This window comes from Drosophila sulfurigaster, chromosome 2R, assembly GCF_023558435.1.
Source record: "Drosophila sulfurigaster albostrigata strain 15112-1811.04 chromosome 2R, ASM2355843v2, whole genome shotgun sequence".
Classification (NCBI taxonomy): domain Eukaryota; kingdom Metazoa; phylum Arthropoda; class Insecta; order Diptera; family Drosophilidae; genus Drosophila; species Drosophila sulfurigaster.
The window spans coordinates 21708570-21734475 of NC_084882.1; the positions used below are offsets into that span (position 1 = coordinate 21708570).

The 25906-nt window shown below is 42.0% G+C and overlaps 1 protein-coding gene across 8 annotated transcripts; it reads right to left on the reverse strand.

Annotated features, from left to right (window-relative positions):
* Positions 1 to 25728, reverse strand: LOC133839670 (trithorax group protein osa). Of its 8 annotated transcripts, none has more exons than XM_062271311.1 (17): positions 25275 to 25728; positions 21986 to 23144; positions 17068 to 17373; positions 16734 to 16943; positions 11517 to 11673; positions 11049 to 11420; positions 10257 to 10946; positions 10012 to 10196; positions 9672 to 9932; positions 8663 to 8879; positions 8544 to 8593; positions 8120 to 8345; positions 7082 to 7468; positions 6258 to 6417; positions 5894 to 6089; positions 5751 to 5832; positions 1 to 5680 (listed from the first exon to the last, which is right to left on the reverse strand). In XM_062271311.1, exons 2-17 carry the CDS (start codon positions 23003 to 23005, stop codon positions 2100 to 2102), a joined length of 8100 nt encoding a protein of 2699 aa, XP_062127295.1. In that variant the 5' UTR covers positions 23006 to 23144; positions 25275 to 25728; the 3' UTR covers positions 1 to 2099. The 8 variants fall into 8 exon arrangements, with proteins under 8 accessions (XP_062127295.1, XP_062127298.1, XP_062127294.1 ...); XM_062271314.1 differs by having other exon boundaries at positions 9681 to 9932; positions 25275 to 25727; XM_062271310.1 differs by having other exon boundaries at positions 9672 to 9935; positions 25275 to 25727.
* Between the last annotated feature and the right edge of the window lie 178 nt (positions 25729 to 25906).

A 25906-nucleotide genomic window follows, 5' to 3' on the forward strand; every position in this document is an offset into this window, starting at 1 on the left:
GGGTTTCCTACTAGCCCAGTCTACTTGACTTTATTCTTGTTTTTTCATTTGTTTTTATCATTATTTTCTTCGTATTTGTATTGTTTTCTTTCTTATATTTTTCCTCATTTATTTATTTCATTTAAACAGCAGTCCATTTGTAATATTGCCATGTATTCTAGAGCTTTAATTGCATATGCATCAAAGTTCAGTTTGCAACTTTTTTCTTCGCACATGTCTATTTTCAGGTGCTCGATGATTTTGCAATTGTTACTTTGTCGGTTTTTTTTGTTTTGTTTTCTATTGGTTTCACGCTTTCTTGTATGTATGTTGTTGTAATATAAAGCATGTTTTTAGTTAATTTTGCGTGCTTCTATATAGCTTAGTTCGTATTGATTTTGAAATCGTTTCTTTTAATGTACTGTATTTCTTTAAGATTGAATATTTGTTAAATTAAGATTACGATAAAAAACTTATGAGTTAAGCTTGTCATTTACGCCTAAATTATGTTCAATATAAAATTAAACCTTGTTCCAGCAGCACTTTCAAAAAAATAATAATACAAACAATATAAAAATTACAACATTAAGTGCTCGATGTGTGCCTTATTTTCTCTAATGCTTCACGCGTGTGTGTGTGTGTTGTTCTTGCTGTTGCAATTGATGATCATCCAAAAATATAAAGTTAAACAAAATGTCACAAATTTGAATTATTCGCCTACATCGCATACAATCTCTCTCACACACTAGATCACATACATACACTCAACACACACGCACACCCGCTAGCATTCATAATACGAAATGACATGTGGCCTGCGGCAGCAACGCTCAACGCGCAATATGGAAACAAAATACAAAATACAGATATAATTTACAAAATAGTTAAGTATGTACAATTTTCGTTTTTTTTATCGCGTTTTTTTCATTTTTAATTTGTATTGTATATGTGTTGTTGAATAATTTCTGCATTCAAATTTCACAATATCCACACATAAATATCCGTATAATTGTATTACATAGTTCTTAAAGATGTTGCATATATACACATACATATGCATATGGTGTTAGGTTTATGTTCACTATATGACTTTAAATGACATATTGTATTATAATTATTATTATAAGTAGTATGTTGTAGAATTTTAAAACTAACCTTTATTTATATTTATGTATATATATTTTTATTCATTAACATGCATCATCATGTGTTGTTATCAATCAATCATTGTGTATTGTATTACTTGCATTTATATGTACATATTGCAATAGATATAAATAAAAGTAACACAATACAATTTATCATATACCCCGTGTATGTATGTATATTTAGCATATGCGCATATGTGTGTGTGTGAGTTTTAGTTAGTTAATATTTAATCATTTAATTTAATACATATGTAAGTATATTGTGTGCTTAACCTGTACGCATGCATCTATCTCTGAATGCAATTAAACCTCCGCCTCCTTTCTGCCTTAAGTTTGACGTTGAAAATTCATTGCTAAAATTTGAACGGGGGACTATACTTAACGCCAGACCGACCGTTTTTTATACTTTCCTTCTATCTCCTTACTTTCCTCTTGTTTTTAGTTGTTTTTCTCGCGGTAATATTGATTTTCTTTCTTATTTTTCTTTTTTTTATATTAACTATAGACTTAAGTGGAAAAATATACAGTTATTGTGTGTTATTCTTGAAGCTTTTCTAAATTTCAAGTTAATTAATTTTAAGTTTACGTTAACATTTACGTTTATGTTTAGCATATACAGATTTGTTGTTATGCTAATTATCATTATCATCAGTGATTCGCCTTCTCATCTTATGCTTCGACGCAGATCGTGTTATCTTGCAATCATGTCCTTAATCTTTTCATTACCATTAATCATTAATCATTTAGTTAATTTACATTACATTTGATTACATCATCGCAATTCAAATTCTACCAGTATATAAGTGTATATATAACGTTAACGTATTATGTGTGTGCTTGCATTCCTTGTAGTTTCTTATAGCCCATCTCTATCTCTAGCATCATCCATCCATTCTTCGATTGACTGCTCGTCTTTCTGCTCCTGCATCACCATTACCAGTAGTAAGACGTTGCTGGTAGCATTGTTGTGTACTACGCAACGGCTGCGGTTGTGTTGGCATTCGTTGGCGGTGGAGCCGCCGGTTGAGCCACAGGTGCTGGAGGTGCTGAGTTCGCTGCTGTTGCCGCTGCCACATTCAGGTTGCCTAAATTGCTCGCTGATAATGGCGATGTTGTTGCTACGGCGGAAGGTGCTGTTTTACCCAATGGCTGCTGCTGTTGCTGTTCGCTTTGTGTCACCAAATTGTTGAGTGTCGTTTGACTATTGCTGCCCAAACTGCTGGTGTTGGTCTGATTGCTGCTGACTGTGCCGCAACTGTTGCTGTTCGTACTGCTGTTGCTGACATCATTGAATGTTGCCGCTGGCGGCAGTTGTTGGCTGCTATTGCTGCTGTCATCGTTGATCACAGCTATTGTTGCCGTTGTGACTGCAGCAGTTGCCGTTGGCTTCGCATCAACAACAGGCTGATCTGGTTGCACATTCGTCTCGCTTTTCACTACACTTGCACCGGCTGCAACTCCTGCTGCTGTTGATGCTCCAGCTCCTGGTGTTGCTGCTGATGCAGTTGTTGTTGGCGCTATTGGTTTCTCAGTTGCGGCAAGGCTCGAACGTTGTTGTTGCTGTTGACGCTGCTGAAGCAATCTGTACTCAACCGAGTGCATGGGGCCTGTGCCGCGGGACACTTGATACAGAACTCTGGATATAATCAATGCTACTTGCTGATCCAATATGTGCGACATAACAAGTCCAAGCAGTCGCTGCTCCTGCTGCATAAACAGAGATCTATTATCTGGATGCTTGGCCAAATGCAGTAAAGTGCCAGCTGCTCGCCTCAGCATGTCCAAGCTGGTGCCCATAGAATCAGGATTCTCGCGCAGATAGTTGATGCCATGTTGATTGGCCACGCCCAAAGCTGTTTGCTCTGCCTGCTCAATGAATGCCACCAAATAAGAAATGCAAGGCGACTGCAGTGCCACAGTCCGTGCCATGGCACTGTCTGCTGCGGCCAGGTAGTGTAGCAAATTGACGGAGAACTCGCGCAGCACTTGATCCTCATTCCGGCACAAGTGTCGCGTCAGCACAGCGCACAGTTTTTCCAGCCGTGAAAATGGCGGCGTCGCAATTACCAAATCCACATTCGCGTCTGTAACACACAGTTTGCAAAGCGCTTCCAGTGCAAGGCGTTGTGGCGATAACGCCGAGTTGGGACCACACGATGGGAACGGATCCTGGCCGTGTGCACTCGGGCAAACCGCCCAGTGAAGCAGTCCATCGATGAGTGGGCGCGCAATCAATTCATCATAGCGCGATAGCTCCAAGTGCCCAGCTATATTAGCCATGGACACAAGCATGTTTTCGCGAATGGTAATCAAGTATTCCCACCACCATTCCCGTTCACCCTGAAGGGAGCTGCATGAGTCGGTGAAATCTGAGTCCTCCTCGCGATCATAGTTGCGGGTCTTGGGTGTGCGTCGCAAATGATCGTGATTTAACAGCAGCAGGCGACCGAGCACGGCCAGAAACCGTGTCGACTTGGCTAACACCGTCTCGTTGCCGGGCACAAAAGTCAAATTGCGAAAGATATTCGAGAGCGCAATGCAGCGACGTGCCAGCGAGTCCTGGCTATCGTTAACCAGGTATAAGGATGATTCATCTCGCGTATAGCATTCATCCTCGAAGCTTGAGTCACGTCGTCGTTGCAGCACATGCGCTTCATCGCGCACCGTTGACTTGGGATCAAATCCCTTGGGCTGCGGGGCGACTCCATTGGTCAGACGTTGCTGTTGCGGTGATTCGATCTCCATATCAACGGGTCGGCAATCACTGTCCGCCGTTCCTGCTGCTGCCGTATCACTCCCCGGTTCCTTCTTCACCTCAAGCACTGGCTGTGCGAATTCATCCTCCAATTTGGACTTTTTCAGTTCGACACAGGTTGTTGTGCCACTACTGCTAACCAGTCGTCGCTTCTTGTTATACGTCTGCTGGAGCAAACTGCTGTCCTCGGGGCTGCTGCTGTTGGTGGTGTCCTCCTGCTTGATCATGGCTGCCGACGTCTCCTCGTCTTGGGGTCTGAGGCTATTGGTTTTCTGTGCGCTCTCCTCCGTGGATTTGCCCTTGTGTTTAGTACGTACGTAACGCGCAAATGGAATGTTAACAATCTCCGATTTGAACACATCGATAATGCCATCGAGTGGATCGGGTTCCGTAAACCCATATGTCCAAGCATTGCTGCCAACTGGCTCCAGCTGTTCGTACAATTTATTTGTGTCAATATCCCACGCTTTCTGGCGCTCATCCACGAAGATATCGTGATCGGCTGTCTGAATCCGCACGGGAACTCCTTTCCGCGTCACCATTGTGTAGTTAGGCGTGAATGACAAAAGTAGTGAACGCTCTTCAGGGTTAGGCTGCACACGGACTTGACCCAAATCGATGCCCTCGTCCGCATCGTCGGAATCCTCGCTACGACCACCGCGTTTCACATCCATATTCTCATAGTGTCTGCGACGGTTGTAGCTGCATATACTGCGCACACAGCGAGGCTGTCGTCGCCTCAACCGATCCTCGGCCTGTAGCGAAATGACGGTGCCACTGTCGGCATCATCATCGGCCTCATCGATCGACTCCTCGCCACGTTCGTCAAACATTTCAGCAAGATTCTTCTGAAAGTGTTCTAGCAGCAGCGTTAGCAAACCAGGCAAATTTGATATGCCAAAGAACTGTACTGTGGCATCGTCAAAAAGCAGCACATTCAGCACATCCAATGCCCATGTGCACTCGGTGAGTAGACCCGAACGCATAGCCATGAATATCCGCCACGGATCCACAGGACAAACATCAGCTTTGGTCAAACGCTTGCGACGATAAAGCACTGGTGTCGTTGACTCCACGCTGTCGTGCGGAAAGATGAGCTCCTTCTTCACAAGCTGGGAACCAGGCGCTCCAGGAACCTGAGGCGCATAGACTGGCTGCTGGTTTGGCATCTGGTGTGGTGGTTGCGTCGGCTGCATGCCCTGCCCTACGATCGGTGGCTGCTTTTGCGGAATCATGCTCCCAGGCGGGGTGCCAACCATTGGCACACCGGGTAGAACGCCTCCAGCTTGCGATGGCGGTGGCATAGCATAAGGAGGTTTCGCCAAACCTCCAGCCACGGGCGGCATACTCGATGGTGGCACATTGCTGTGCGGTGGCTGCGGTAACGTTTGTCCCTGTTGCTGTTGTGGTGACATGACGGGCACTCCGCTGGGTAGTCGTTGTTGCTGCTGCTGTGCACCTCCAAGCGGCGGACGCAACGATGAGCCTGGTTGCGCTATATTCGCCTGTGGTGGCGTCGCATTTATTTGCGCCCATTGTGGCGGCGTCTGCTGTTGCTGTTGCCCGGGAGGTGCGCCCTGCTGGTACGGCGGTTGTTGTTGCTGCGGTGGTGGTGGAGGCTGTTGTGGTGGATAACGATGTTGCTCCCACTGTGCCACGCCTGCGGGCTGCTGGCCGTGCGGACCATGTGGTCCTCCAGGCGGAGCAGCACCTCGAGGTGGTGCATTGCCCCAGGACTGTGGCGCTGATGATGTGGGATACTGAGCACGATATTGTTGGTTGCCACCTTGCCAACCACCTGAAATTAGGAGTAGCAAAGGTCAGTTTAAATACACAACAACCAGAAATATTTTAATAGAAATACTAACCATAGAGCTGGGGTCTCGCCGCATAGCCAGAATAGGGCTGCGAGTCTTTTATAAAGTCAGGATGTCGTCGCGGCTGGGGACTCTGCAAAAAGCAGAATTGAAGTTAATTTATGTTCCATTCCGCATTCCCCTTTGTTACTCACTTGATCTGGAGGCCTGTAATAATCCTGCTGGTTGGGAGTGCCGGGTGCATAACCGCTATTTGGTGGCGCGCCGGGCGCTCCGCTCGCTGGCGGTCCCCCTGCAACGGCTTGCGTCGGTGGCTGCGGTCCACCGGGTGGTGCTTGACTGTAAGGTCGATTTCCATACGGACCATACTGATTAGCACCAGCTGGAGGGCTGTTAGGGAAAAGAAGAAAGAAAATTCATTTTTAATAATTTGTAATTTTGCAAAAATAATATCTTCCTTTTCTTAAATACGATTAAAACAGTACAGTTGTGTTAGTGTGTGGGTGTTTGTGTCGTGGGTGTATTAGATTGAAGTATGAATATGAATTGTGCACTCACGCTTCCCCTTCTGGCCCATAAGGAGGGTACATATTGCGATTCTGCGGCGGATATTGTCCCTGATTTGGTCCAAACTGCTGACCCGGTGGCCCAGCCGCATTATACTGATCGCCCGAACCATATTGACCATAAGCACCAGGTTGTGTTGGATACGGTGAACCTAAAATAATGATAGGAATATTCTTAATTTCATATCGCCTGAGCATAAAACAAGAAAGAATCATACACAAATAGTAGAAACGAAATATATAATTTAAAAGGCTATTACTAAATAGGTTTCTTCATTAGCAGTGCTTTAACAGAATAGTGTATAACTTATAATATTTCCATAGCATATAGATAATATAAATACAATTCGTAAATTATATAATAATAATGGGAAACCATATTTTGGGTTGCCTTTCTCTCAATACAATGTACAATGTTTGACAGGACAAAAATTAAAAACGACATAGATTGTTATACAAGATGCAGAACAAAAAGATAACAGATTAGAGACAAATTACAAATTAAAATTTTTAGCATTCACAGGTAATTTGTAAAGTAACACATAATTATTTACAAATAAGCATTCAATTTTCAAGTTGTGATAAAGTGACAACATGGTTGACGACATGATAAATGAACTAATACTGGCAATGATGAATAAAATGTATGTTTTGGGTTGAGAAGCAATTACTTAAAATAAAAGTCCCACATGCAGACCAATTTATTGTTAATAATAATATATAATTAATATTGTGTTATTATTGCAATTTGAAATCGAAATGAAAATGCCAACATAAAAAAAGAATATAAAAATAAAGAAAAGAAGATGAATGTACCTGGCGTTCTAGACACAGGCGTTGGATACCCAGAGCTACCTGGTGGATAAGGTACTCCAGCTGCAGGGCGCGCATGCTGCGTCGATGGCGGACCATGTTGCTGCGGTGGTGGCGCCGGTGGTTGCTGCTGTGATGGTGGCGGCAACTGTGTTGGAATGCCTTGTTGGTGGTGTTGATTGTTTGATTGTGGCGCTGTGTGCGGTGAATGTGGGGGCGGTGGTGGAGCACCATGTGATGGTCCACCAACACCAACAGAGGCAGCAGCTGCAGCTGCAGCGGCAGCAGCACCACCAGCAGCCCCACCGCCAGCAATTGGATCTTCAAAGGGATTGCTCACATTTATGTTATCACCGGCAACAACAGCGGCGGCTGTTTGATTTTGAGTGCCTGAATATCGGCAACAAGCGGCATTCGTGATGGATATGGATGGATTGATGAAGAAATGAATGAATGACACAGTATAAACATAATATAAACAGTTGTTGTTTGTTTGTTGGTTTTTGTTGTAGTTGTAGTAGCATATGGAGTTAAGTTGTTTGTTCATGTTGAGCCAATTCGAAGAGTTATGAGTTTGATTATTTTGCGATGGAGATGTGGTTTGATTGTGGTGTCAAGTGATGTTTGTTGGTGGTGATGGAATTATTTGATTTTTTGATTGTTTGTTTTGTTTTTTAGTAGTGCGCCCATTTTATACGTAACCAACATAAAAATGAATAAACAAATGACACACATCAATTAATACTCATAGTTTAAAAACAACAAAAATAATTTAAAAGTTAGGCAACAAAAACAAATAATACAATAAAATGTATATGGATATATATATGCAGTGCATATATCCATATAAATGTACATTATCTAGTTGCAATACACATTTTAACAACTGAATGAGAAAGGGGGACAATTGTAATATTACAACGAAAAAAGCATTATAAATTATCCATACACATGCATACACACTCACTAGATGTGTGTATACACATGTACTCCTATGCATTTCCAATTAGTTATTATATATTATGGCATCGTATTGCTTACCAGGATGCGGTGCCTGCGGATTGTTTTGAGACGGTGGCCTTTGCATTTGCCCAGCTGCACCGTAGTCCGGTTGAGGCCCAGAAGGTGTTGGATAGGCGCCACCGCCAGTGTAACCCGTGTAACCATCGATAGCTGTGTTCGGTGCACCGCCAGGTGGAGCCGGGAAAGAGTCCTGCGAGTTCGATGACCCTGTAGAATTTGTAGTTCCAGCGTCCAAATGACCACCACCGTTTGGTTCGAAAATAGAAGCAAGAAAAATGAGTTTTAATAGTGTTCAGAGGTGGTAACGGCACATCTATCAAGCTTAAAGAGTGGCATCCTATCTAGAGTGTTCAAAGTGACTAAGCGGACTAATTATCCGATTCCAATACTGAGAAGATGCTTTACTTAAGGCGTGACTAAATGTAACTTTGTAGTAAGTTAAACCTGGATTCGAGTTGATCGCTGGTGACGTTAGCATCTTGATAGCACAATCTGACCATTGATATGAGATCTTTCTATTGGAATATGATTGAGTAGACTACATTTATGTTGAGCACTTACCTGGTGATGGCACAGATGCTGCCTTCGTTGTCTTTTTCTTGCTACCGGCCTCAACTTGCTGGATGATAGGCAACGGATCGATGTCGCCTCGATCAAAGTGACACTCGAATGCCAACAGATTCTTGGTATAATGCTTGCGAAGTGTGTAGGCAGCGCTGCTGCTAGCACCGATGCCGAGCAGACCAGCTATATCCTTCCATGTTTTGCTCTTAGTCACCTAGTGAACAAACAATGAAAATGTGCGTACTCATTTATAAACATAACACAAATGTCAAATAATTGGAATTAATCATTAATTAGGAAAAGGAGAAGATATCAAATAAAATGTCAAGCAAACAGTTGCATTTGAATGCCGCATTCAAAATTAATAATGATAGTTAAATGTGTTAGTAAGAAAGTTTGAAATATGGGGAAGGCGAAAAATTTACTAGTACTTTGTAAACAAAAACAAAGGATGGATAAGATCGAAATGTTTCCTATGGTAGCTTAACAACTTGGTAATCGGAACTTGAACGAAAAAAAAAGAATCTATACAACTAAAAACATCCTTTATAAGAAATACTTTCATTTTGAATGAATAAATAAGAAAAGTAACACCAATTTAAACGAATTTAATTTTAAGTTAAATATTCAGTCTCTTAAAAAACAACCAGACATGCAGTCGAATAAGAGGAAACGCATGCAATCAAATGAATAGAACTATCAAGATTCGGAATTAACTTCAACTTCAACAAGAGTGAAACAGACTTTAAACAAGAGATTTAATGTTGTTGGAGGATAACGTGCGTTTGGATAAATTTGTGGTTCGGTTGACTTTTCAATTGTTGGACACTAAGAGATGTTTTTATATATAATTGTTGTTGAGGTGTTAGCTACATTATTTTACTTTGGTTTGGTGGTGTTTTTTTTGGTGGTTTGGTTTGGTTGGTTGTACACTAATTTTGGTTTGTTTGATTTGGTTTTGCTAGTAAATCTAAAAAGAAGTTAGTAAAAGGAGTTACTACGGCACCTTGCATACCTCGACGAATCCGCCACGTTCTTTTACATAAATGTATAACCTATATAAATCGAGTGGCTGTTTAGAGATGGTCGGACACGCCGTAATTGGCGTTCGACGTTCCTCCATGAAGGATCGCAGCTTGTCTAGCCAACCCCGTCTATCCGGATTGTCATCCATCTCGTATAGCTTGCAAAGTGAATCTGACTTCTTTGTTGTCGTAATCGTGCTACGAAATGGTTCTTGTTGAACAGGAACATGACTGTTGAACACCTGCTGTGAACGGGAAATGGTTTGTCATTAACATTGCCAGCAATAGAGATCGAAATACAAGTAGTGGTGATAGACATACCGAACCAGCAGCTGGTCGCGGCCAATTGGGTGGTGAATTCATGTCGTACTCCTCGCCAGACGGACCACCGCCTCCATGCATGACAGCTGGATGTGGAGATGTGCTTGGTGGTGCTAAATGACTTTGGCTATATGGATCATGTTTGCGCGACTTTGGTGTAGTACATTGTGGATCTTCGCCAGATGCTGTTAAGACAAAACATGTTTAATACAAGAGAACGCATGCAACTAAATTTGTGTACTCACCAGCTGAAGCATTCGAGAGCGTGCTCTGTTGACTAACTTCATCCATTGGTGTACCATCGGGGCCAGTTGTAACCACAGCGGTAACGGCATGCAAGCCCGATGCGGGTCCCGACGAACTTATTCCATTATCTTGCGATATATGCTCTGGGCCACTCTCGTTGCCCGCCTGTGCGCCCATCATCGATTGCGGCGGAGTACTAGTCGGTGGACCCATGCTTTGTGGCGGACCCATATGATGAGGTGGACCCATTGGCATGGTCGGATGCATGGCAGTTGGTCCATTGCCATAGCCTTGGGGTTGTGGCGCCGCTGGGTTGGCACCGTAGCCACCTTTGTGCTGTAAATGCTGCTTCAGATAATTTAAGGGACGTGGAGAGCCACTGCCTTGTGGTGGTGGCGGTCCTGGGCCAACTGGTGGTGGTGTACCCTTGCCTTGCACATGGTTGCCCATTGAAGCACCAATTTGTCCCGATCCCACGCCAGGTTGCTGCGGCGATGGAGGCACCCACTGATATGGTGGATACTGTGGATGTGGGCTACCACCGCTATGGTTAGGCATCGATCGTGGATAGCCACTTTGTGCGCTGGATGACATGTTGTTGGCTCCGCCAGTGGCTTGGCTTGATGGCGGAGGTGGCGGCCCAGTTCCATAAGCGCCTGCCGGGTACTGTGGGCGTGGCGGATAATTGCCTACAGAGACACAAAATTAAATTAATTACATTATTAGTATAGCTTGAAACATTGAAAAGTTAAAAAGCTTTTTAAGTGACTTCTCTCTCTTGTTCAGCATACCTTGTGGATATTGTTGAGGAGGATACCCTTGAGCGCCAGGACTTTGTCCCGGTCCGCCCATTTTGTAACTGCCATGCATATGCTGCGGAATGGGATAACCACCTGTCGACCCTTGCGGTGGCGGTGGTGTTGCCATATTATTAACATTTTGATTTGGCGGCGGGGCTGGTGGTGGCGTCTGCTGTGGCGAATTGCTGGCGGACGATGCTGAATTTGAAGCCTGTTGCTGCTGAGATTGCTGCTGAGATGGTGGCCCACCAGGTAGACCGTGTGGCGGCATCGGTGGCGGGCCGGCGACCACAGTTGGTTGTTGCATTGGACCCCCGCTGCTTGACTGATTACTCGCCGGACGCGAGATAGGATGATTTTGTGCTACAAAATTGACAATAATCAAATCGTTAGTGTGCTTTCACTTTTCAAACAGACAACAATAAAACCAGCAGCACGTGCGATTATTCGTGTACTTACCCACTGCAGGAGACATTGATCTTGAGCCTGATGAGCCAGTTGGCGAGGGTGTTGGCCTCATGACTTGCTGTGGATTCGGCGTGCCCGGTGGACCAGATCCCATGCCACTGTGAGCCCCGCCACTCGAACTATCGTTACTATTCTGTCCAATCAACTCCTGCATTGAGCAAAACAAAACAATAAATTAGATGTTAATCACTTCAGCAAATTCGTAATTCGATAAAGACATAATTGCGGCCCTTTTAATACTCTGTTCCCTTTAAAAAGAATGTACCGAACGAAAAGATGTGAGATAAATGAGCATGTGCTAGTCGAATACTTGGTTATTTGGTTTATGCATTGTTTGGCATCGTTTAAATTTGAAACAACTCAACAAGCCAAATGGGCATTTCATTGGCAACCTTTCCAGCCTTTTGTTGTGATTCTCAATAAAGCAAACAAATATTATCTAAGGCAATACGTTCCCTTGGTTTTTGTTAAGGAGCAGAGTTGCGCAATTGTAACCAGCTTACAATGAAATCATTGAGTCGAAATCTTGCATAGAAATATCAGAAGAGAGAAACTTTAGAGTCTCCTCGCTAGCAATAATTCTAAACAGTCGAGCGGTCGGTCGACTGAATGTAACCTTAGTTTGTCGTCTCCCTCTCTCTCTCTCTGCGTATAAGAAGTAAAAAAAAGAACAAGAAAAAGCTCAACCCAAGGGAGCTCGAATACGAAAACGACGACTCGACTACGACTACGACTACAAATATATATATTTATACATACATATATATGCACATAAAAACACACACATATTATACGCATACAAAGCCAAGCACAGTGACTTAAGCCGACAGCAATTCGAGTCGCACAGAAAAACGAACGGCGCGCGGGATCAACATTGTCGATTGGACTGGACTGAAGTGGAGTGGAGTGAAGTAATGTGATGAGGAATGGAGAGGATGCCAGGCCAGAGCCAGAGTCAAGCCACGCTATGCCATGCCATGCCGGGCCATGTCGAGCCGGGCAACAGCAAGAAGAAAATACAACGCGCTGTTCGTTTTGGTATCTGAGAAATTAAGTGAAGTGAAATGAAATGTACGATGAACTGACGGCAACAACAACAACGGCAGCAGCAACGGCAAAGTCAAAGCGCACAACAACAACAACAACGACAACGACAAAAAACAACAACACAGAGAAAAAGCTATGTGGAACGAATAACGACAAAGTCGACGCGAACTGCAGCAGCAGCAACTCGAAGCGTTCGTTCAAAGGGGCCCGGATTGGATTTGAGATGTGGCAGTGGCAATGGTAGTGGTAGTGGTAGTTATGGCGCGCTTTGAGTGAGCGAGCGTACGATGACAAAGACGTAGATAAGAAACAACAACGTGAACGAGCACACACACACACACATACAGACATACACACGTACATACCCAGGCGGAGTCGCAGACACAGTGCACACATTCAACGATGGAATATAATAAAATGAAATAAGCAATGGCAACGGCAGCGACAGCGACAGAGCCGCAGTAGCAGCGCTGCCAGTCGAGTCAGCCATTCGTTTTTTGCTCGTCGTTTCTCTGTTCATTCGTTCGTCGAGCACACACAAGCAGCAGCAAGAGCGCCGTTGAGTGTTAAGTGTGTATGGGTAGATTGTATGCTCGAGGGGGAAACGAAACGAGGTAAGACGAGAGGGGGGGCCAGGCATGGAATATACTTGAGTGGCATCGGCGACGGCTGCGGCGCGTTGATGACGAGAATAGCCAAGCCACCAGTGGCAGAGGCAGAGGCAAAGGCAGAAGGTAAAGCTAAAAAAGCCTGCTATACTGTTTTATATGAACGATGGGGCCACGTTGCTCAAGATGAAGGCGGCTCACGTTTGTACTTAAATGTGTGCGTGTATGTCTCTCTCTCTCCTCTCCCTTTTGAATATGTATGTGAAAACTTGCCGGCATGTAGAAAAATTACTTGGAAAGAAAAACAGGCGCTCGCTGCGGGAACGACGGCTACAAAGAAATCATTTATAACAAACATGTATTCGGGTGTGTGTGTGTGAGTATTAATGTGAGCACACACAGATGCATGTTTGTGCGAATAACAACAAATAACATAGTATGTGCAAACAATTGGGCTTTCAAATGCCAGAAATTAAATAACAAAAATACAAAAAAAGCCTTTGGCTCAGTTGTTATTATTATTTGGTACTAAACAACATAAAAAAATACATATGAACAGAAATATCTATAAACTTTGGGGAAACGCACGCCTGTAACAAAATCTGGTCACATTTTTATCAAAGATAGGGTAATTTCTTTAAAAAATTAAAAAACAAAACACGACAAAAAAGGGGGAAAGCAATTAGTTGGGCCATTTCATACATAATCGTGAATGATTGATTGGAATGGAAGGTTCTACTTAATTTAAGAACTCGTTTTAGTAGATTACAGGGTATATTAATTGCAGTCCCAAGCGGCAAGCAGTGGGAAAACTTAACATTTAGCCAACAGACAACATTGCGACATTTACGTGCTGTGCACACATGACATATACTTAATATGCTCCGACAGCCTGAAATGCAATCTGTGCAAGCTACGACTAAAAGATACCCTTTTGATGACATAATTGTCATTCGACTGCTCTCAATTTCATGCCAGTCAATATCGAATCGATTCGAATGAGAAGGCTGGTATTGCAACCTTATCTAGAGATAATATGTTTACAGGGTATTTTAAAATGTGACACATTTGATAGCATTTGCGATCCAAAAAAGCGCTTACATACATACGTGCATATGTATGTAGAAAGATTGGCTTGCAGTTTGCTCGAGATAGTAGTGTCAGTAATTTTTGCAACCGCACAAACACTCGCCAGCTCACTCTCTCTCTCTCTCATTCGCTCTCTTGTTCGTTTCGCTCACCATTTGCATTACTCACACACACACACATATATATAAACGAAGACATACTCATGCAAAGCGAAGACACGCAGAGAGCGAGACCAGCAGTAAAACAGCGCCAGACCATTCCAAGAGCCCCACCGCAAATGGTGAACATTCATTAGTTATTTCTGGGTGTGTGCGCGCTTTTTTTGTATCTGTATTTCCGAACGTATCTTTGTATTTGTATCTGTATTTGCGAGTATTCGACTGACTGTGAATGTGAATGTGTGCCCACTTGAATTTTATGAGCGAAACTAAAGTTTGCGTGGTTGCGGCGTCTGCTGTTTCTGGCTATGTGCACAAGCACAAAAGACCGCCAAAGAACTTGCAAAAAGAAAACACAACACAACACAACAACTGAACGGCAACAACAAAATATAGAGACTCTCTTATATCGAGAACTGCAAGACTTTAGTACTTTTGATAAATTAAAACAAAAAATACCAATGTTTTGTAACTGCATAAGCTGTTTACACAATAATGACTATTTAAAAGGGTAAGGCAATAAGATTTCTGTTAAAATCTGGGTTAAGAACTAAGCCAATCATGAAGGTAAAATACGCGGCGCCTTGTCTTCAACTTTGAATTACTTGAATAGCTTTTGTATACTTTATTACATCAATTATAACTATAAGTCTTGTTTGAGATATTTTATCCACTCGTTCTGAAGCTTAAAAGTTATATTGTATTAAATATAATTTGGTTCTTGATTGAATCATAACATTTTAAGTGTTTTGAAATATCCTCTACATTTGCAAACCACGCTCTGTCCTTTCTATAGCAACGATTCAAAGTTACCAAGTCCAAATAATTACCCAACACCGCGTGTGTCCAAAATGTTTGAATAACGGCAGCGAAACATTCAGCTGAATGCATTACAGTAACAAAAGCAAGTGAAGCGTCACTTGAAGTAATTGTTTTGGGGGGATAATCAAGTGTATGCATTCAAAGTGTAATGCAACTAAAAATTGCAAAACATACATTTGATTAGTTGATTGAACACAGTAAATTGAACAAAAGTTTAGAAAGTGTGTTTATATCATTCAATTTGGAAAGAGATTGCGCTCTTAGAGCCTATCGAACATTTGGTTTGAAAGATGGGCATGAGAATATCAAGACCAAGTCCCAATTGTTAGCACGGCATATAAAAAATACAAAAACAAAAACAAAAAAAAGTGAATAGCCCGCAAGCAACAAACAGCAATGACCTTGGCATTGACCCAAATACATACATATGTATGTATGTGCGGGGAAACATATGCTCTTTGTGGGATCTTGAGTGTAGCCGTATTATATCTATGTATGTAGTTGCACATACAAATACACACCACAGCAGCAGCAACGGCAGCAGCGAAACAACAACAGCAACAACATAAAGGGAATGAGTAAAAAAATGATATAAGGAATGTCGACGACGACGACGACGGCGGCGGGCCAACAACAATAACAAGAACAACAGCAACAGCAACAAGAACGAAAACAACAGCAAGAAGAACAACCACATCGACCATCACGGACATGCTGAATGAATAAATGGGGTACTACGCATACCATAGCGACTCAACTCAACTCAACGCAACTCGACTGACTTCTCTCTCCTCCCCTTTTCGTCTTGGCAAGCTATAGGTGGAATGCAAAGAGCTCGACGCAAAGCGCCCTGATAGCGCGTATCAGTCAATAACCGAGTTGGAAATAAAGGTAGGCACAGCACAGCTTGGCAGTTCGGGGAGAAAGGGGTAAAGACAGCGGTAAGCTGCAAGCCGCAAATCATTTATATGGTATGCTTATATCTGACATCTTTGTCTGAACATAACTAAGGTACCAAAAAAATGAAGCTGAGATTTCGAATTTTACTAAAAGCACCTTTGAGTATATATTGTTAAATGATACTTTAACGATGTGTATCTGAATTCTTTGCCTGATCAAAAGACTTTACCAAAATGCATCTCACTCTTTTAGGGTAACTACAAGTATCTTTGAGGCGTTTAATCTTAAATGAAACTTTATCAAAACATTACTACATAATTCAACTATCAATGCACAGCTTAAACAATATTGGACTAAAAAGCTCTCATATATAGCAACGGTAATTGACTAAAATTCAAGTTGAAAGTGCATTCGTACATTTTATACACACTTTGGGGCGTATTTATGAATGCATTAATAATACAATTATGCAATTTCTGCTTTAATTTGACTAATATTATTCTATGCCCTCTCGCAATTATTCATAAATAATTGTGAAGCGACTACTCAAATATATGTATAATTAATTTGCTAAAAACACTCACCTGGTGCGGCGATGGCGATGCCTGCGAGGGCTGCGGCGATGGACTCGGCGCATGCCCCGGACTGCTGCTGGGCGGCGGTCCACCACCGGCGGAATGCGGCGTTGGCGGTTGTTGCAGTGGCGCATGATGCGGTGAGGCAGGCGGCAATGGATGGCCAGGACCAGGACTAGGCGATGAACCACCGGGCCACGGTCTATTTGGTTCGGAATACTGCAATGACAATGGTTACGGCAACAATTATCAAATCGAACATTTAACTAGTTTATGTTTGTGCATGATTAATTTGGGTTCTGACATAATTAGGGCTATCATCACTTTGACAGAGGCAACTTACTTGGTGCGTTGTGTAGGCAGTTCGATGATTGGGCCCAGACGCCGGTAAACCTGGCGGTGTTGGGTATCTTTGCGGGTACGGCGAATATTGAGAAGTGGGCGGTGTATTTTGCTGCTGTTGTTGTTGTTGTTGCTGTGAGGGACCAGGTGGTGGCGCCCCTGGTGCTCCAGGTGCGCCGGACTGTTGTGCCGCCTGTTGTTGTTGCGCCTGCTGCTGCTGCTGTTGTTGTTGGGGCGAACTGGGATAGGAACCTGAGTTTTGACTGTGAGCTGACGGATATGGTGATTGACCTCTGGAAGTATTTTGCTGCAAATGAGAAACAAATGATAAATTACAATTCAATGACGATTTTGAAATTAATACAAACAAAGAAAAATAAGTGTAGAGACGCACACAATGTATCTCAATCTATCTATTTACATGTTTTCACAAATTTTATTATGCGAGACGAAGAGTTCAGGCTCATAAGCTTCTATCTGTCTGCTTCCTAAAGCGTCCATTTGCTTCAATTATTTTTATATCATCCTGCCCTCCTCAACCTCAACCTCAGCTCGCACTGCAATCATTGTAATCGATTTTCCACAACCAATTCTCTACACACACATTTCTATATGTATACGCACGTACCCACCACACACACACACACATACACATTTATTACGTATGTATTGTCTACAACAAATGATGAACAGCAACTTTGTGACGACGGTCCTAGAGGGATATTTTACTTTGACAGTCACAAATGTGCAATTCAAAAAGTTATACGTTTGCTAGATGCCCTTGTGATATATGATAATAAATGCTGTACAATTCATTTTAAATAGCGAAGCGAATACTTTCGATAAAATGTATATAAAATAAAGTATCATACGAATTATGAACAGCATTATTGAAATTAAAAAACAATATTATATTAATTTAATAAAAAAAAAAATATGTAAGGAACACAATAGGAAGTTTCTTTCTATGTCTTACAAACAAGTTTCATGTTTATAATTATTATATAATCTATATAATCCAGTACAAAAGAAGTCTGCATCATTTCCAGCTCAATTGAGCAGTTTATTTATTTGAGACGCAAGTTAAAAACAAGAATTGCGCACATAAATTATAATCAGTTAGTTACCTCAAGCGAAGCAACATAATCATCCGCATAAGATATCCCATTTTATCTTCAGTCATTGGATTAGGCAAACAACTGGAGCAGGACAACTTGAGCATAAAGAGAGGGGGAAGAGAATACGAGCTTTGTCTTTGCCATTAATGAAAGCGATTTTCCCAACTTGATGTTATGCCACAATCAAGCGAAAACTCTACACGAGAAGGAGCAGCACTCTGGCGCAGGAGACAAGTGAAGATCAACGAGATACACATGCATATAATCAGACAGAAAGACAGAAACAGAAAGAGAGAGAGAGAGAAGAACATACACACCCGCATTCACGCCCGTCATACCCTCTTTGTGCACATAACAAATGTTGCTGGCAACGGCATAACAACAGCAACAGCAACAGCAGCAAAGGCAGCAATGTAGCAGAGAGCCAGCAAAGTCCTGGTTGCGTTGTTGCAAATATCAGACCGAAGTAAAACGTGGCAATAAATCTAATGGGAGCAGGACAAGCGGCAACAACACGAAAACAACAACAATGGCTTGGTCCACTACGGGGTGACAGGAAACATGAATGGATGGTTTTGCTGCATACCGGCAAGGGACCTATCCGAGTGTGTGTGTGTGTGTGAGTGTATGTGTGTGCGCGCGAAGTCAGAGGCAAAGAGGAACTCGAGTAAAAAAGGGAAAACTCATCATGGATGAAAATCAAAAACAGAAATGAGAGTACGCCAGCAGCAGCAGGCAGACATCAGGCAACGCAGGGCAGCAAATGGATGGACGAACGGACAGACGGTCGGCAGTCAGGCAGGGCTGAAGTGGAACTTGAAATAATGCAGCAAGGGCGCAACCTGGGTCGGGTTCGCAGAGACACAGACAACGACAACAACAACAACAATACGAACGAAGAGTGAACAAAACGAACGAATAAACCGAACGAATGAGCAAACCAAATAAACGACTACGACGGCTACGGCGACCGAATGGCTGCCTGACAGCGCGACAGAGAAAATAATGTTATGTGTGACAGAGGGGGGCGGACGGGCAGCAGCGGCAACTGCATCCTCTGTTGTGTGCTCAGCCAACGGTGGTGGGTTAAAAGCCGGGCCCGAATTGAAAAGAGTAGAAAAAAACACACCACGCTAGAATATGAAAACAAAAAAATAGAGGGAAAGACCGCTGCCACAACCACGAACTGATCCAGGAGCTGCCAGGAGTCCTTTTCCCTGCGCTTATTATTTCATATCAAACACACACACACACATAGAGGAAGATACACACGAGCTGTGTGATTAAATACACTTGCAACAATTGAAACGAAGGGGAGAAAGATACAATGTGAATGTGTGTCTGAGTTTTGGACATTCGCAATTTTAAGGGTGCCCCGTGCTGCATTAATAAATGTGAAAAATTATGTTAATTATTTATGCGCAATGTTATTAAATGGTTTTTAACAGTTGCAATTAATTTGAAGCAGAACCGAAAATGGAAATACTTTTATTACTAGCGATAACTAAGAAGATATTATATTGAAATACTAGAACTTCTTGATTATGTATTTCAATACAAGATAAGATTGCTCAATTGTTTTTTCTTTCATTACATAAATGAATACTTTGATTTGCTTATTCGATTGTACATTTAAATTCGTTATTGAGTCTTTTCTTTAATCGCATATTCACATACATACATATGAGATAATTTTCGTCTCTTGATTGTATATTAAAATAATTTATTTTACTCTATCTATAACCCTTGCCTCCAAAACCAAGTTCAATACATTTCCCCTAACTTATGTTGAACAACTCGTTTTAAAAATAAGTGCCACAAAAATGTTTAAAGCTGGCATACATCAACTTACATCACCTGTTAACAACTTGAGAAAACCACGTCTACATCTTTTACAAAAGCACCAAATGGGCGGCGACAGCGAAAGGATAACAACAACAGCAAGGTCATGCCGTAAAAAAAGGAAAACAACTCTTGATAAGAAAGTCGACGATAACGACCAACAACAAAGAGCAAAGTTACGGCCCAAGACCCAAGCCCGAGACCAAAAAAAGCCGGCAACCGACCAAAGAGAGAGAACGAGTGTCCCCCATCCCATCTCATGTCTTACTCCTCCCTCCATCTTCCCTTCCACTTCGGAGTGCGGATGGTAATTGTAAGCCAAGGAGACCAAAATCAACGTCGCGGTTCATGGGCCGCATAGACGACAAGCGAAAATTGGGGTAAGACAGCGGGCACAAAAATACATTAAATATATGTTTATATACATTTAAATATCTCTCTACATGTGTCTGTGTGTGTGTGCGTCTGTCTGCATGTGGTATGAACGAAACTTGTTGACCGAGGCACTTCAGGGGCTGAACATCAAAATTTCATTCACATTCTCTTGCGCTTTTTACAACAAGCATGTCAATTGTTTATTTTTGTTTTGACTGCCCCTCTCACTTTGGTTTATGACGAGACATTAATTGTGAGGTAGTTTAGTTGCCTACAATTATCTAAAAATTATATAAAAATGCCAACATCTATAAACGAAATCAGCTCTAATCATTGCCAATTAGTATAAGATTAATTACTCAAATAAAATAGGTAAATATGCGAACAAAAAAACTAATTCAACAACTCAAATACTGTTTGTTTAATACAACAATAATCCAAATGAACTACAGATATGCCATATCAGTTCAATAGATATACTATATAGCATTGATATCGTTCTCAAAATCTTATGCAAAACCTATTTCAGTTGAAGCGTCGTATCTGCTAGTCGAACACCTGTGTGCGAAGTCGTATTTATTATATATTGTATTTCATTCATTCTGTTTTTATTTAGCTATTAAAGGTCATTGCCTTTTATTCGACTTATATTTGCTACGGATTCTCAACCATTCATAAAAATCTGCCATATGCTACGTGTGTTTTATATGTGTGTGTATTTAATGCCTTTACATTTCGAGATACGAATATAGAGGAACGTACGTTGGTTTATCGTGGAATCCTGTTAGGCATAATCATTTAGATATGCACATAAATCAATGCGGCATCAAGAGATGAAAGTCTCATGTGTTTTACCAGCAATCTGTATTTCTATCTGCACCTATGTATATATGTATATATTTGTATCTCCATCTCAATCTTTGTTTTGCTCCCCTTAACGTGTTTCTATATGAATATTTCCTTTGCAAAAGTTGAGTTTTCTTTAATAAGTGTAATTCTATTTATAAACAATTGTTGTCTAATTGCAAGCAAATAAACGAATACGATATAAAGCAATACACCCACCCACCAACACACACACATTCTCACATTCAGAGCAGAGCACATTCATGAACAGATATAGAGGAGAGACAGAGGCGTGTACTTTTGGTTGTTGTTTGTTGCCTTGTGTCAGGTGGTGGCACCGGCAGCTTATTCTTATTGTTGAGCCACCACCACCATCAGCAACAGCAAAAGCAACAGAAACAACAACACCACATCACCGCCAACAGCAGCATTGCCTTTTGTTGCCTTTTCCCCCATGTTTTGTTGTTATTGTTTACCGGCGCAGTGCCGGTTTTTTATTTTTTTTTGTCGTTTTTCTTCTTCATTTTCGTTTCTCTGTAGCATATTTGGGAAGTTGGGATTTCGGTCGTACACATGAAATTAAGTCTGTGGTAAGTGTGTCAGTATGTCTGATAAATTTTGTAGGAGCTGTGCAAGGAATTGGACAACCTTTAAATCATAACAAACTGCACCCATTCCGTTTCCCCCCCTCCCCACCCAAACAATTGAGTAAATATACTGAGTGAGATCTTAACTTACCGGTGGAGGTGTTCTGTACTGCTGCGAGGGTCCTAGCTGTGGACTGTAGGGTCTTGGCGGTGGCGCCCAGCCACCCTGTTGCCCACCATACGGCTGGTGTTGTGGCGGCGGTGGCCCATGCCCGGGCAGCGGAGGCGGTGGTCCGGCAGCTTGCTGTTGAGCATTCTGTTGATGTTGCTGCTGCTGTTGTTGTTGCTGCTGTTGAGCTGCAGCTGCTGCAGCCGCCGCATTGGCAACTTGCTGCGATTCATAGTTGTTCGCATAACGATGCTGGGGCGGTGGCGGCGGGTTTGACGATTGCAATAATGAGTTTAATGTCGGTGTTGGACCCTGTGGCGGTTGTCCGGGTATATAGCGCTGTTGCGGCGGTCGATTTGGTGATCCACCAGCACCGGGTGGCTGTTGCTGCTGCTGTTGTTGCTGCTGATGTGGAGGCGGTTTACTGCCAGGCGGTGGCTGCTGGGCGGGGGCATGTCCGTAGCGATAGGGATCAATGTTGGGATCGCCAGCGTGATAGCGCGCATAGGCGGGATGGGCATGCTGGTGTTGTGGTGGTGGTGGCAAGTGCGCCGACCCGTACTCATCCTTCACACCGCCGGGCGTATGCTCTGGTCCACCGGGCAACGGCAGTGGTCCTTGGGGACCACCTGGAGGCGGTCCACCATGGTGCTGCATGTGTGGTGGCATGGGAGGACCCTGCTGTGGATGTTGTGGCTGCTGCTGTTGTTGCTGCTGATGCAAGTGGTGATAGTGCGACATGACAGCTGCGGGATCAGGAGGTGCACCGGGCGCTGAACCGGGCGGTGGCCCACCATAGGGATGCGGTACAGTGCCGCCGCCCTGCTGTATGATGGCATCGCTGCCATTATTTGGCGTCGGCGGTCCAGAGGTGGGCGGAGTAGCGCCACCTCCCGCCCCACCTGGTGGTGCAGCGCCTCCTGAGCCGGGTGCACCGCTTGCCACTGGACCTGGACCACCACTTGGCCCTTGGGCTGAGGGCGACTTTATTTTCTCATTCATTGTCGTATGATGATGATGCTGTTTGTTGTTGTCAAATCAAAGAGCTGTGCTTCTTCTTCCTGCAGAATATCCACCAACAACGTTGACGCTGATGACGACGACTTCCCCGACTGCAGCGGTAAGTTTGAGGTTATGTTAGCTGCAAGGTTTTGGGAAAAGTATTCTCGTTAGTTGTTGTGTATCGCTTGGAATCGAATCGATGGAACAATATATAAAAACAAATGCAATGCACCTCACATCATCATAGCCACAAAATCATATACCGCCTCAATACGTATGTATTTCTTTTGGCCGCCAACAACGATTTTGTAATTCTTCATCATTCTGTGTACTGAAAACTCAGCTACTACTACCACTACAACACACTACACCAATACCACTACACGGACACAGCAGTATATTCGTATTCTGGCTGTGTCCGTTTACAAATTGTCGCGCGTTGACAGCCGTTGGTTGGCTGCTCTCTCGCTCTCTGTGCTCTCAGCTTAGTTCACTCTCGCGCTCTCTCTTTACATTTGGCAGCTCTACACACGCACACGCTATCTCACTTGCATGATGAGAGTGTGACTCTCACTGTCGCACTCGCACTAATGCGCGCATGGGATGTCTGTATTAGTTTTTGTTTGAAGAGGGCAGTAAATTATTAATTACATTTTTATATTTATATGTATTTAATAATTTCTATTAATTTTAATTTTTAATATTTATTTTAATTGCTTAGAAACACCCTAAATTATTATAGACATGTCACATCTACAGTACTTTAAAATGACAATTGTCAAGGGGCAATTTGCATCTAATCAGATACTTTTTAGGCCCGGTTTTAATGCTCAATACTATAAAGATAGTTTACTATTTTAAAAGGATCGAATTATGCTGATTAGATATGAATAATATACTCTTCATTTCCATACTCTCTACGTCTTTATTCATATTTAATGTAAATTGCAATTGATTAACAAACTAGAACAGGAATAACCCTCCAGCCATTGTAACTATTGCAAAATACTTCATATGTTATGTTAATGCACAATATATTTGACTTTTAATGCATTATTAAATAGCATTTAGCAAACAAACAAAATACGAATTTATTGCACACAATTTTCGATACGCAAATAATTCCGATAGCACTTCGTGAGGAACGACAGACAGCAGGTTACAAATTCGTGTGTTTTTGCAAGTAGAGAATTGTTAGATTGCTGTTTTTCTTTAGGATATGTATCAAAGAAAATTATATTCATAAATTCATAACTAAAGCGGCCTGTGACTTTTTTTTTTTACATAAATTTCTACATGCATGTATTGTTGTATATTTTTTGTTTGTGTGTGTTTGTATGTGTCTAGCAAGAAAATGGCAAATGGTGTTATTGTTGCCTACACAAGAATCATTATAGCGTTTCATTGTACACCTATAATTTTAATTTTTCATTTTTTTATTATAAATATTTTTTATTATCCACTTGGCGTTGATGATTTCGTTTCATATATAATTTGCGTTAGGATTTTTTGCGCGCTCTCGTTGATTTTCGTTTTGGAGTGCTATTTATCTCGCTTGTATTATATGCGGCCTTTTTCGTAGCACAAATAAGCGGGTGCGAGAGCGAGACAACCACTACTGTTACATTTTAATTTTAATGCCGACCGACCGAATGTGTGTAAAGAACAAAACGAGTTTAGGTTTCGCGTTTTTCACAAATTGTTTTTGCTTATTTCTATTTTTCGTTGTCGTTTAGTATTTTTATATAGCAACTGGGGCTCTGAATATTTTTTTTCAACAATCTTTATAATTGAAGAGTTATCCATTGACCGCTGTTTAGGCAGTCGTAATTGCATCGCTCGTTACTGCTCTGCTGACGTTTGTGTCGTCGACGTCGCCGTCGTCGGTCTCTCGTTTATGCTTCATTTCAAGAATTTTTTCACATTTCGCTGTGTGGATTATCTATTTTTTGGTTTAGCGCTTTTTTTCGCTAGCGTAGATTAATAGATATTGACGATAACGAAGCTTTTCCTTAGGTGATGATGATGATGATGCAAGGATTTTAATATTTTATGTATACACGCGTACATTCGTACATACATACATACAATGTATCTGTACCGTATCGAACTTTGAGCCAGCATGTACTATGTACACACACATATGTACATATTTAGTTGACTTTTGCGTATCTGGCTAGCAAAAATCCGGCATAATGTTGCATTTTGAGTTTTTCGTTTTTTTATTTTTTGCTAAACTACAACTAAACATGTACACACCCACACTTACACATAGAAATATTTTCACGCATCGACCGTCCATAGACTGGCTATATATACTAAAAACGACGAACTCGCGTGAGAAGACAAGCTCGGTACGAGTACGAACATTAAATTGTATGCAGCAGCAAGTCTTGTCTGCCTGCGCTGCTGCTGCCTGCGGCCAATGAAAATTATATTCACTGCGCGAATACACGACAAAAAAACACTGTTTTGGCTGTTAAATTCACACTTGGTTAATTACTATACACATTCTGTACATAATCTATACACTTTTTCTTTTTAATTCAGTGTAATTTCACTTAATTTTCATTATTTTTCTCAGCATAACGACGAGCTGGCCCTGTACAAAGCGAGTTTTAGCGTTGCCGGACACCTATACTGACGCGAACAAATATGGCGGATGATACATTGATATGTCTTTCATTTTCATATCGATACTATCGAAACTTGGGTGCATTTTGTTTGATATCGAATAAGCCGAAGTTAATTAGAAAGTAGCTTCTATTACTAAGTGTAATCTGGAAATGCAAATGTATTTATTTAGAATAAAAAAAAACTTGAAAATAAATTTCACACCATAAGTTCCTTGAATTTAATATTTGTGCAATACCGTGTGTTAAAATTAAAATATTCGATAAT

Coding starts and splice junctions, on each gene's coding strand:
- LOC133839670 (XM_062271310.1), bottom strand. CDS start 23,005: ATGAATGAGAAAATAAAGTCGCCCTCAGCCCAAGGGCCAAGTGGTGGT. Junction 11,421..11,516: donor ATCAATGTCTCCTGCAGTGG/GTAAGTACACGA, acceptor TCAATTTTGTAG/CACAAAATCATCCTATCTCG. Junction 6,418..7,081: donor GCCTGTGTCTAGAACGCCAG/GTACATTCATCT, acceptor TCATTATTTTAG/GTTCACCGTATCCAACACAA.